Source organism: Salvelinus alpinus, chromosome 11 (assembly GCF_045679555.1).
Source record: "Salvelinus alpinus chromosome 11, SLU_Salpinus.1, whole genome shotgun sequence".
In the NCBI taxonomy this organism is placed as follows: domain Eukaryota; kingdom Metazoa; phylum Chordata; class Actinopteri; order Salmoniformes; family Salmonidae; genus Salvelinus; species Salvelinus alpinus.
In genome coordinates this window covers 20,759,675-20,772,135 of record NC_092096.1, presented here as the reverse complement: position 1 = coordinate 20,772,135, position 12,461 = coordinate 20,759,675, and the positions used below count along the sequence as shown (strand labels likewise).

The window sequence follows — 12,461 nt, the reverse complement described above, 5'->3', positions numbered from 1 at the left end:
ATTAAGCAATCAGACAGCACAATTTTCTTATTATTTTTAATTACGGATAGACAGGGGCACACTCCAACACTCAGACAGAATTTTGCAAACACAGTATTTGTGTTTTGTGAGTCTGCCAGATCAGAGGCAGTAGGGATGACAAAGTTTTATATTGATAGGGGCCCTAATTCTGTCCTGGTTGATCATGTAATGAGTATTTTAGATGTCAGGGAAAATGTATGGAGTAAAAAGTACATTATTTTCTTTAGGAATTTAGGAACAGATACCCCAAAAAACTACTTTAGTACTTTAAAGTATTTTTACTTAAGTACTTCACACCACTGATCTACACTGATTGAAGTTGATTTTACAAGGGACATCAATAAGGGATCATAGCGTTCACCTGGATTCACCTAGTCAGCCTATGTCATGGAAATGTACACTCAGTGTATAATTCAGTAGCATACCGTAGAATATAAGCCACAGTACATGGATGGTACACCATTTCCTACAATTGGGTCCAACATGTTAAGAGAAACAGTTATGTGGAGATTAGGCTTGTTCTCAAGAGTCACAGGAATATTTAGAGCAATGGCCAGAGTGGTTCTGTGTTTTATTCAGTCACTTTCACTTTGACTGCAATTAAGATAAGTCAGCGGTATCCAACATTACACTGAGTAGACTTTTCCTTCTGATGCTGAAAAATGAGGTATAAATTATTTCAATATTCCAGGCTTATATTGAGGGTCTGGAATTTTATTGAGCTTTAGTATGATAAAGGTATTTTCTTTTACACTGAGTTATTTTTAATTGAGCATGTCCTCTAGTCTAGTGCATGTGTGAGTCAGCACCAGTGTGTCTAATGCACCTGTAGAGGGCATAGTGACACCAGGGTACATCTTCGCTCTGTCAGGACACTGCTTGGAGTGAACGAGGGAAGGAGGGAGGACTTCTGAAAGACAGAAAGAAAATACATGTCTTGTTTGCTACAGATCCTTCACCTGTAGCTCTGCTGGTTGATGTTCCTGATAAGCACACAGGGTCGGGTCGTTAGATGTGCAGTGTGATCACAATCAAGCCTCCATGATGCCTCAGTCTGACAGTGCATCCACAGGTGGAGAGAGGTCTATTGGGGGGACTGACCCCTTGTTCAAGGGTCAGTGGAAGAGCTAATCAGAACCCAAACACAGAGGAGTATTATAGCTGTCTATAGCCCTGTTACTGTGCTGCCTCATCAACCACTACAAAATCACCACTAGGGTTCACCTTTCCCAAACAAAATCCTCACAGAGTTTGAGCTACTCGCTACATCGAAACCTTCCTGTCGCTCCCTGCCTGCCTTATGTTTCTCTACATGAACACTCAACACAGGTCAGACAGAATAGAGAAAGTCTATATACTATTGTATTCATATTCTTTCCATTTATTGAAGTCACTGTGCATTTATAATTTTATAATTTTATAATTTTATTACAACATTACCCCGGAGTTCTGAAAATGCACAATTTGTTAAATGTAATTGTATGTAATATATGTAAATATATGCAAATTGTAATTATTATCTCAATGTTTATTATCAGATATTTTTTATCATGTTAACCAATTTAGCTTTTTGACTGTCATGCCCTGCTGTAAGGAATTCATTCATATTGACATCTTTAGTCACACAAGAATTCCAGTAGATATATTTGTTATGTAAGTAAATGTTTTATTATTAGGTGGTAATTCATATGACATTGTTTGTTGATGATAAGGTTTGATAACCCTGAGAAATTAGAAACACTGACCTTAATCTCTACGCTTATTAATAAAGCATGGATATAAAATATTATTCAATCATGTGATCCTATGGCAATATCCTATGGCAATTAATGTTTATGCATTTGCTTTGTGTAACGTCAGGAGTCTTTGAAGCTAAAAAGTAACATTGTCTATATAATAATAATGGAGTGAATTCATACAGCAATTTTCCAGGTGCTCTTAAGTTGTTTTTACAGACCTCATCCACTACCACCTTGGTCTATGCAATGGTTATAATGCAACTGCACCAACACAGTGAAAACAAAACTCTTTGAAGAATGTATTCATCAATACAACATTAAACCACAGGGTTTGGCTCTTACGGCACAACGGGGACCGTGAAGAGACACATGCAGTCTCTTTTAAATATTTTGTATTGTATTTTTAACTCTATTATGTGTTGTAATGTGTGGGTGGGTGGCATTGCGTGAGCCTTGGTTTTTGCGAGCCGGAGCGGCTCATGGGGCAGGGACTATCTCCTGTTTCTGAAACGTGGGGCGGAGACGGGAGATTGTGTAGTATTCTGTAGTGTTATGTTCTGCATATTCTGTGTTTTGTTTCCTGTTTGGACCCCAGGTACAGTAGATGCTGCCAAGGTGAGTATCCTAATAAAATACTCATACAATAATACTAGTACTTCATTTCAGCAAAAAGGTAACCGAGCAGCTGTTGAGTTGACCGTTTAAAGCAGGTGATGAGCCAAGTTGTCCAAGTCTCTGGATGCTACAGACAATCATAGTTAGATTCAACTAAAAGCTAGAGAAGATACCAATGCTTGAGTAAAGTGAGAGGGAGGTCTTCAATAATTGGTCAAATTATAATAATTATGCTCAAGCATTAGTCACAAAGATGTACAAAAATGACCTAAAACAATCATTAGTTACATACATTTTTGTTAACATCAAAGTTAGCTAATTCTACAAGCTGGATAACTGGAGTGTTTTCTTTCCCACTCCTGTAACATCTGTAACTCCTGTAACATCTGTAACTCCTGTAACTCCTGTAGCTCCTGTAACTCCTGTAGCTCCTGTAACTCCTGTAGCTCCTGTAACATCTGTAACTCCTGTAACATCTGTAACTCCTGTAGCTCCTGTAACTCCTGTAGCTCCTGTAACTCCTGTAGCTCCTGTAACATCTGTAACTCCTGTAACATCTGTAACTCCTGTAGCTCCTGTATCTCCTGTAACTCCTGTATCTCCTGTAACATCTGTAACTCCTGTAGCTCCTGTAACTCCTGTAGCTCCTGTAACATCTGTAACTCCTGTAACATCTGTAACTCCTGTAACTCCTGTATCTCCTGTAACATCTGTAACTCCTGTAACATCTGTAACTCCTGTAGCTCCTGTAACTCCTGTAGCTCCTGTAACTCCTGTAACTCCTGTAACTCCTGTAACACCTGTAACTCCTGTAACACCTGTAACACCTGTAGCTCCTGTAACATCTGTAACTCCTGTAACATCTGTAACTCCTGTAGCTCCTGTAACTCCTGTAGCTCCTGTAACTCCTGTAGCTCCTGTAACATCTGTAACTCCTGTAACATCTGTAACTCCTGTAACTCCTGTAGCTCCTGTAACATCTGTAACTCCTGTAACATCTGTAACTCCTGTAGCTCCTGTATCTCCTGTAACATCTGTAACTCCTGTAACATCTGTAACTCCTGTAGCTCCTGTAACTCCTGTATCTCCTGTAACATCTGTAACTCCTGTAACATCTGTAACATCTGTAACTCCTGTAGCTCCTGTAACTCCTGTAGCTCCTGTAACTCCTGTAGCTCCTGTAACTCCTGTAACTCCTGTAACTCCTGTAGCTCCTGTAACTCCTGTATCTCCTGTAACATCTGTAACTCCTGTAACATCTGTAACTCCTGTAGCTCCTGTAACTCCTGTAGCTCCTGTAACTCCTGTAGCTCCTGTAACTCCTGTAACTCCTGTATCTCCTGTAACATCTGTAACTCCTGTAGCTCCTGTAACTCCTGTAGCTCCTGTAACTCCTGTAGCTCCTGTAACTCCTGTAACTCCTGTAACTCCTGTATCTCCTGTAACATCTGTAACTCCTGTAACATCTGTAACTCCTGTAGCTCCTGTAACTCCTGTAGCTCCTGTAACTCCTGTAGCTCCTGTAACTCCTGTAGCTCCTGTAACTCCTGTAACTCCTGTAACTCCTGTAGCTCCTGTAACTCCTGTAGCTCCTGTAACTCCTGTATCTCCTGTAACATCTGTAACATCGGTAACTCCTGTAACTCCTGTAACTCCTGTAACTCCTGTATCTCCTGTAACTCCTGTAACTCCTGTAACATCTGTAACTCCTGTAACTCCTGTATCTCCTGTAACATCTGTAACTCCTGTAACATCTGTAACTCCTGTAGCTCCTGTAACTCCTGTAACTCCTGTATCTCCTGTAACATATGTAACTCCTGTAACATCTGTAACTCCTGTAGCTCCTGTAACTCCTGTAGCTCCTGTAACTCCTGTAGCTCCTGTAACTCCTGTAACTCCTGTAACTCCTGTAGCTCCTGTAACTCCTGTAGCTCCTGTAACTCCTGTATCTCCTGTAACATCTGTAACATCTGTAACTCCTGTAACTCCTGTAACTCCTGTATCTCCTGTAACTCCTGTAACTCCTGTAACACCTGTAGCTCCTGTAACATCTGTAACTCCTGTAGCTCCTGTAACATCTGTAACATCTGTAACTCCTGTAACTCCTGTAACTCCTGTAACTCCTGTAGCTCCTGTAACATCTGTAACTCCTGTAGCTCCTGTAACATCTGTAACATCTGTAACTCCTGTAACATCTGTAACTCCTGTAACTCCTGTAACATCTGTAACACCTGTAACTCCTGTAACATCTGTAACATCTGTAACTCCTGTAACATCTGTAACACCTGTAACTCCTGTAGCTCCTGTAACTCCTGTAGCTCCTGTAGCTCCGGTAACTCCTGTAACACCTGTAACACCTGTAACACCTGTAACACCTGTAACTCCTGTAGCTCCTGTAACTCCTGTAACTCCTGTAGCTCCTGTAGCTCCTGTAGCTCCGGTAACATCTGTAACACCTGTAACTCCTGTAACATCTGTAACATCTGTAACTCCTGTAACATCTGTAACACCTGTAACTCCTGTAGCTCCTGTAACTCCTGTAACTCCTGTAGCTCCTGTAACACCTGTAACTCCTGTAACTCCTGTAGCTCCTGTAGCTCCGGTAACTCCTGTAACACCTGTAACACCTGTAACACCTGTAACACCTGTAACTCCTGTAACACCTGTAGCTCCTGTAACACCTGTAGCTCCTGTAACTCCTGTAACACCTGTAGCTCCTGTAACACCTGTAACTCCTGTAGCTCCTGTAGCTCCTGTAACTCCTGTAGCTCCTGTAGCTCCTGTAACACCTGTAACTCCTGTAGCTCCTGTAGCTCCTGTAACACCTGTAACTCCTGTAGCTCCTGTAACACCTGTAACTCCTGTAGCCCCTGTAGCTCCTGTAACACCTGTAGCTCCTGTAGCTCCTGTAACACCTGTAACTCCTGTAGCTCCTGTAGCTCCTGTAGCTCCGGTAACTCCTGTAACACCTGTAGCTCCTGTAACTCCTGTAACACCTGTAACTCCTGTAACTCCTGTAGCTCCTGTAACATCTGTAACACCTGTAACTCCTGTAGCTCCTGTAACTCCTGTAACTCCTGTAGCCCCTGTAACTCCTGTAACTCCTGTAGCTCCTGTAACTCCTGTAACTCCTGTAGCTCCTGTAACTCCTGTAACTCCTGTAACTCCTGTAGCTCCTGTAACTCCTGTAGCTCCTGTGACATTTGCTCAAGGCCCAGTAATTTACAGATCTTCACCATCAGCTCTATCACCTGATGACGGTCTGTGCTAGTGTTCCTGAACACATGATGCCTCTTCTCACAGAGCCTCACTACCTCTTTAAGATGAGGGTCTGTCTTTTCAAGGAATGTTTCTATGCTCATGTGTTTCAGGTCCTCTCCATGAGTGAAGAGGACAATGGTTTTCTCTCGTATTTCACTCTCAAATCCCTTTTCCAATTTCTTTAATATCTCTCTCTCACCCTCTGTGAATCGTCCAATCTGAATAACCAGTAAATAGACACATGATAATGAAGGCTGACAAAGCCCTCTGCATTCCATAAGGTGTTTGTCTGACTGTTCTATATTTTCATCATAGAAGTCTGGTGTATCAATGACCCTAACCTCTGTCCCACCTGACACTCTCTAGTAACAGGTACAGAGCTTGCACAAGACTTAAAAGGGTTTGTTTTCATTATTAAGTTGCCACTTGCACTCTTTCCAGTGCCAGTCTGTCCCAGCAGCACGATGTTTAAAGTATGTCTGTGATCGTTGTCATCCTTCACATTTCTGCAATGGCTTTCATCTGATAAAACAATATAAGGAACAATAAAATTGAAATATCAGCAACAGAATATATATTTTTTTAAGTTATACTTTTTGAAACACTTCTCTGTATTTATTTCTTGAAAAGTCAAATTTCATATCAAACTTACCATTGTGACGTCGTAGAGCAGACTCAGCTCCTTTGTTATTGATGTCTATAATAAGGGGAGGCGTCACCATCATATTTTACAGAACAACAAGTGTAACTGAAATATTGCAAAGAGCAACACAGTAAAACTTGTGACTTGATCTAAACAGCAATCAGCTTAAAAAATGCAAAAACCAGCAAAGTGCAAGATAATAGCTGGATAATATATTGATATTATAGCTTGGTCTATAGTGTGATATTGTATTGGTGCTTCGTATTAACTCGATAATATACTGGTTCTATGTTATAACTCCACTCAAAGGCTTACCATTTTCATGGTGATTGTTAGACGTAGGAGGGCCAACTGTTAACATTCTGTCATCATGTCCATGACGCCCCCTGGACCTAGTGAACAATCATGACAAATAATATTTAGAGTGCCCCTGACAGTTTTAGAAAATAGATAACATTTAAATAAATAGAATTTGGACTCACATCTTGCCTTGGGCCTTTCTTTATTCTTCCAAAAGGTTGTTCCTTGATTTTATGTCGTCTTTACTGTAAGTATTGTAGGTGTACCTGAATTTACGACCTTCCCCACGCAGTGCAAACGTGTTTCCAGATCTGAGGTTTTGCAGATGTCTAGATTGGCACCTTCAAGGGCTGTGATCATCATGTAATCACATCCTGCTAACACAACTATCATGTTTGCTGTCATTTGTTTACCAAAGGTTGCCTTTAACTTCTTGACTTGATGTGTAACCTCTCCTGGTGATTGCCCATCTTTTATCACAAGTATGAACAAATCAGGGCCTGGGTATGAATGTGCCATACAGTCAATAATGTTCTGGTTTGTATGACTGTCTTCTTCAAAAAGGTCTAGGGTGTTGATGACAACAAATGATCTGCTTTCTTCTCGCTGACATTCTGTTGTATCATATGTAAAGACATTCTTCTTCAGGATATTTTCTCCTATCGAACTCTTCCGGGCCCCTTTCCTTCCCAACAGAACAATGGTATATTTGTCTTCTAAATCACCTTGTTAGAAATAATAACATATTCATGTATATACAGATCTCCTATCTTAAATTTGATCACTCTGTTGTCACAGACAATTTTCCTGTACAGCAGGAAATGCAAATTGTAGTGTATTCCAAGTTTAAAAAGGCTTCCAAAGTTTGCAATTTCCACTTTAAAATGTCAGACTTGATTTGCCCTAACAAAAAATGTATCTACCCACATAATTATTCACATTTCTTGTTGCTGCATGATTACACCCCTGCCGTGAGAAGCATGGTCAAATTAAGATAACATCAAAGAATTTGCAAAAAACTGCTAAATATTTTAGAACAGATTATTTCAATATTTTTGCAGTTTCAGATGTTATTCATGTGCCATTTTGTTAACAATAAAGAACAGTAGTTCAATGAAAGGGCATCAACCAAATGTAAACTTTGAGGCAGTGTTCCTTCTAGAATATTAAATGCACAACCTCTGTTCAAAGTGTACACAATTGTCAGGTTTTTATGATTGAAAGGTTTTAAACATTTAAACAAAGTATATATTTTTGTCACAGTAGGACAACTCAAATGAAAATTGTCTTATCATTTAATCAGATTTCAGAATCAAGAAGCAGCCATTTCCTTGTCATTTCCTTGTCTTGCTTTGCAGAATTTGCCACAGATACCAATGCATGAGTGAAGTGATAGGGAGGTCTTCAATAATTGGTCTGTCAAGGAGTTGTGCATCTTCCTTTTATAGTGAGTGAGCAAAGATGTTTGTGGGTTGGTTCAGAGAGCTAAGTATATGAATAAGAACACACAGCTTCTCTAAACTAATTTTCGACTAAATCAAAGACACCATGGATGCTGGATCCTCTATCCCTGCAGGTGAGAATCAAGTACTTCAGAATATATTGTAAAACTGAAAAATTAAAAAAATAATTAAAATAATTACTGTATCTTACTTAGTTTTGTGGTTTAGACTTATTGCTGAATAGTTTTTCCACACTGTATTTAAGAAGTGCATCTGATTAGCATAACGTCGTCCAGGTACAGAGAGTTGATACCGGACATAATATTCGGTAGTCCTGTGACCCTTGAAGCCATCGAGGGCATGTAACAGGACTGCCATTATCTAGATCAAGACGTGGGAAACGTTGCTGTGCAAATCAAAATCACTTCTGAAAAAGCAGTGCAGAAATCTGCAGGATTAAATACCAGTCCTAGCCTGCTATTTTCCAATTCTGTCCAGATGACAGTTAATTATTGTAACGACTTTCTTCCTGAGATGAAGGAGAGGACCAAAATGCAGCGCGGTTAGTGTTCAACATGTTTAATTGAACATAAACGGTGAAACACTTACAACAATACAAAAACAACAAATGTGAAAGTCGAGACAGTCCTATCTGGTGCAGAACACAAACACAGAGACAGGAAACAAACACCCACAAAATCCCAACACAAAACAAGCCTCCTATATATGAGTCTCAATCAGAGACAACGACTACCATCTGCCTCTGATTGAGAACCCACACTAGGCTGACATAGAAACAGACAAACTAGACACACAACATAGAATTCCCACCCAGCTCACGTCCTGACCAACTAAACACATACAAAACAAGAGAAAACAGGTCAGGAACGTGACAGAACCCCCCCCTCAAGGTGCGAACTCCGGGCGCACCCCTAAAAACTCAAGGGGAGGGTCTGGGTGGGCATCTGTCCGCGGTGGCGGCTCCGGCGGTGGACGAGGGCAACACTCCACCATTGTCTTTGTCCACCTCCTTAGCGTCCCTTGAGTGGCGACCCTCGCCCCCGACCATGGTCCAGGAACCTTCACCAACTCCCCTCTACAATAGAGGAGACAACTCAGGACAGAGAGGTAGTTCAGGACAAAGAGGTAGCTCAGGACAGAGAGGTAGCTCAGGACAGAGGGACAACTCCGGACTAGTGGCAGCTCATGACTGGAAGGCAGCTCATGACTGGAAGGCAGCTCATGACTGGAAGGCAGCTCATGACTGGAAGGCAGCTCATGACTGGAAGGCAGCTCATGACTGGAAGGCAGCTCATGACTGGAAGGCAGCTCATGACTGGAAGGCAGCTCATGACTGGAGGGCAGCTCATGACTGGAGGGCAGCTCATGACTGGAGGGCAGCTCATGACTGGAGGGCAGCTCATGACTGGAGGGCAGCTCATGACTGGAGGGCAGCTCATGACTGGAGGGCAGCTCATGACTGTAGGGCAGCTCATGACTGTAGGGCAGCTCATGACTGTAGGGCAGCTCATGACTGGCTGGCGTCTCTGGCAGCTCCTGACTGGCTGGCGTCTCTGGCAGCTCCTGACTGACGGACGGCTCTAGCGGCTCCTGACTGACGGGCGGCTCTAATGGCTCGGGACAGACGGGCGGCTCTAATGGCTCGTGGCAGACGGATGACTCTAATGGCGCTGGGCAGACAGATGGCTCAGATGGCGCTGGGCAGACGGATGGCTCAGACGGCGCTGGGCAGACGTATGGCTCAGACGGCGCTGGGGAGACGTATGGCTCAGACGGCGCTGGGGAGACGTATGGCTCAGACGGCCAGCTCTGACGGCGTTGGGCAGACGGACAGTTCAGACGCCGCTGGGCAGACGGGCAGTTCAGACGCCGCTGGGCAGACGGCAGACTCTGGCCGGCTGAGACGCACTATAGGCCTGATGCGTGGTGCCGGAACTGGAGGTACCGGGCTGAGGGCACGCACCTCAGGGCGAGTGCGGGGAGGAGGAACAGGGCTCTGGAGATGCACTGGAAGCCTGGTGCGTGGTGTAGGCACTGGTGGTACTGGGCTGGGGCGGGAAGGTGGCGCCGGATATACCGGACCGTGAAGGAGGACACGCGCTCTTGAGCACCGAGCCTCTCCAACCTTACCAGGTTGAATGGTCCCCGTAGCCCTGCCAGTGCGGCGAGGTGGAATAGCCCGCACTGGGATATGCAGGCGAACCGGGGACACCACCTGTAAGGCTGGTGCCATGTACGCCGGCCCGAGGAGACGTACTGGAGGCCAGATATGTTGGGCCGGCTTCATGGCACCCGGCTCGATGCCCAACCTAGCCCTACCAGTGCGGCAAGGTGGAATAGCCCGCACGGGGCTAAGCACGCGTACTGGGGACACCGTGCGCTTTACCGCATAACACGGTGTCTGACCAGTACGACGCCCTCTCACTCCACGGTAAGCCCGGGGAGTTGGCTCAGGTATCCAACCCGGCTTCGCCACACTCCCCTTTAGCCCCCCCCCCCCCCAAGAAATTTTTGGGTGAGCCTCTCGGGTTTCCAGCCACTCTGCCTTGCAAGCGCCTCATAATGCCGCCTCTCTGCTTTTGATGCCTCCAGCTCCGCTTTGGGACGACGACACTCCTCTGGCTCTGCCCAGGGTCCTTCTCCGTCCAGAATCTCCTCCCATGTCCATTCCTCCTTGTACTGCTGCTGCTGTTGCTGCTGCCCGTTGCCACGCTGCTTGGTCCGGGTTTGGTGGGTGTTTCTGTAACGACTTTCTTCCTGAGATGAAGGAGAGGACCAAAATGCAGCGCGGTTAGTGTTCAACATGTTTAATTGAACATAAACGGTGAAACACTTACAACAATACAAAAACAACAAATGTGAAAGTCGAGACAGTCCTATCTGGTGCAGAACACAAACACAGAGACAGGAAACAAACACCCACAAAATCCCAACACAAAACAAGCCTCCTATATATGAGTCTCAATCAGAGACAACGACTACCATCTGCCTCTGATTGAGAACCCACACTAGGCTGACATAGAAACAGATAAAACTAGACACACAACATAGAATTCCCACCCAGCTCACGTCCTGACCAACTAAACACATACAAAACAAGAGAAAACAGGTCAGGAACGTGACAATTATAATTTCCTGGTAGCCAACAATTGATATTGCTTGATTGCGTATAGGTTTAAGATAAGCCTGCTTGAGGAACACAAATGAAGTGCTTTAAATACAATAAATATACATTTAATTGTGCTTTTTGATACACCATTGTTGATATTGCATAATACAATTGTTTTAAATCAAAATCAGCAATTGGTTTAAAGTTTTTTTTTTTATAATACAAAAATGTATATTCCTTTTTATTTTATCATCTTTGCAGGTGAAGACCTGAGAATTGTGATGATTGGAAAAACTGGAGTGGAGAAAAGTGCTGTGCGAAACACCCTTCTGGGAAAGGCACAATTTAAGTCATGTCCCAGTGCTAACTCTGACTGAGACATGTGAGAAAGAGAAAGTGTATGGTAACCGCTGGATACATGTGGTGGATACACCAGGGATTTTAGACACAGAGAAAAATTCAGAGGATGTAAAAAAGGAGATAGTGAAGTGTATTCAGGTGTCATCTCCTGGTCCTCACGTCTTCCTGCTGGTGATCCAGGTGGGCAGATTCACCAAAGAGGAGCAGAATTCAGTTGAAGCCCTCAAGCAACTCTTTGGAGAAGAGGCTACCAAGTACGTGATTGTACTGTTCACTCGTGGTGATGAATTACGTGGTCAAACAATACAAAACTATGTACTTAAGGGTCATGTCAAGCTCAGAGAAGTGATTCAACGTTATGGTGGCAGATTCCATGTTTTCAACAATGCAGATGGGAATAGAAGTCAAGTTGTTGAGCTAATCAAGAATAGTGATGACATGGTGGCAGGGAATGGAGGAGGGTACTACACGAATGAAATGTTTCAAGAGGCAGAGAGAAAGATTAACCAGCAAAGAATTGCAAGGGAATTGGCAGAGGTCCAAAAATATGACTTCTCCTTCCTTCATGAACTGCAGAATAGAGTTATTCTGTTTCAAACCGTTCTCAATCAGGATGAGAAGAAATAGGAATATTAGGCATACCTGTGGCTATCACCTCTCTTTGAGGGATACATTCTGTAATAATGGCCACTGGTGTGAAATATTAAATCATCTTTCAGCTCTTCATCAGAATAGTAGTATGAAAATCATATGTACTGGATTAATAATGAAATTAAGAAACTTCTCTCTCTCTTACATTTTTCTTTTTAATAAGTCTGCATGTTTTTTATATTTATATTTACTTAAATTGTATTATGAATAATATATAAATAGAAATGTAAAAGGACATTATAAGTAACCTTCTGTATTAATTAACATGAAACCAGCATGTTGTAATTTTCATGTACATT

At 43.0% G+C, this 12,461-nt stretch overlaps 1 protein-coding gene and 1 pseudogene across 1 annotated transcript; one reads left to right on the top strand and one right to left on the bottom strand.

Annotated features, from left to right (window-relative positions):
- Positions 1-976: 976 nt before the first annotated feature.
- On the bottom strand, positions 977-6,603 carry LOC139533274 (PAX-interacting protein 1-like). The gene is made up of 5 exons (XM_071331343.1): positions 6,595-6,603; positions 6,289-6,333; positions 4,409-5,854; positions 3,102-3,352; positions 977-1,004 (listed from the first exon to the last, which is right to left on the bottom strand). Exons 1-5 carry the CDS (start codon positions 6,601-6,603, stop codon positions 977-979), a joined length of 1,779 nt encoding a protein of 592 aa, XP_071187444.1.
- A 1,524-nt stretch (positions 6,604-8,127) lies between these two features.
- Positions 8,128-12,138, top strand: LOC139533273 (GTPase IMAP family member 9-like; annotated as a pseudogene).
- Positions 12,139-12,461: the final 323 nt, after the last annotated feature.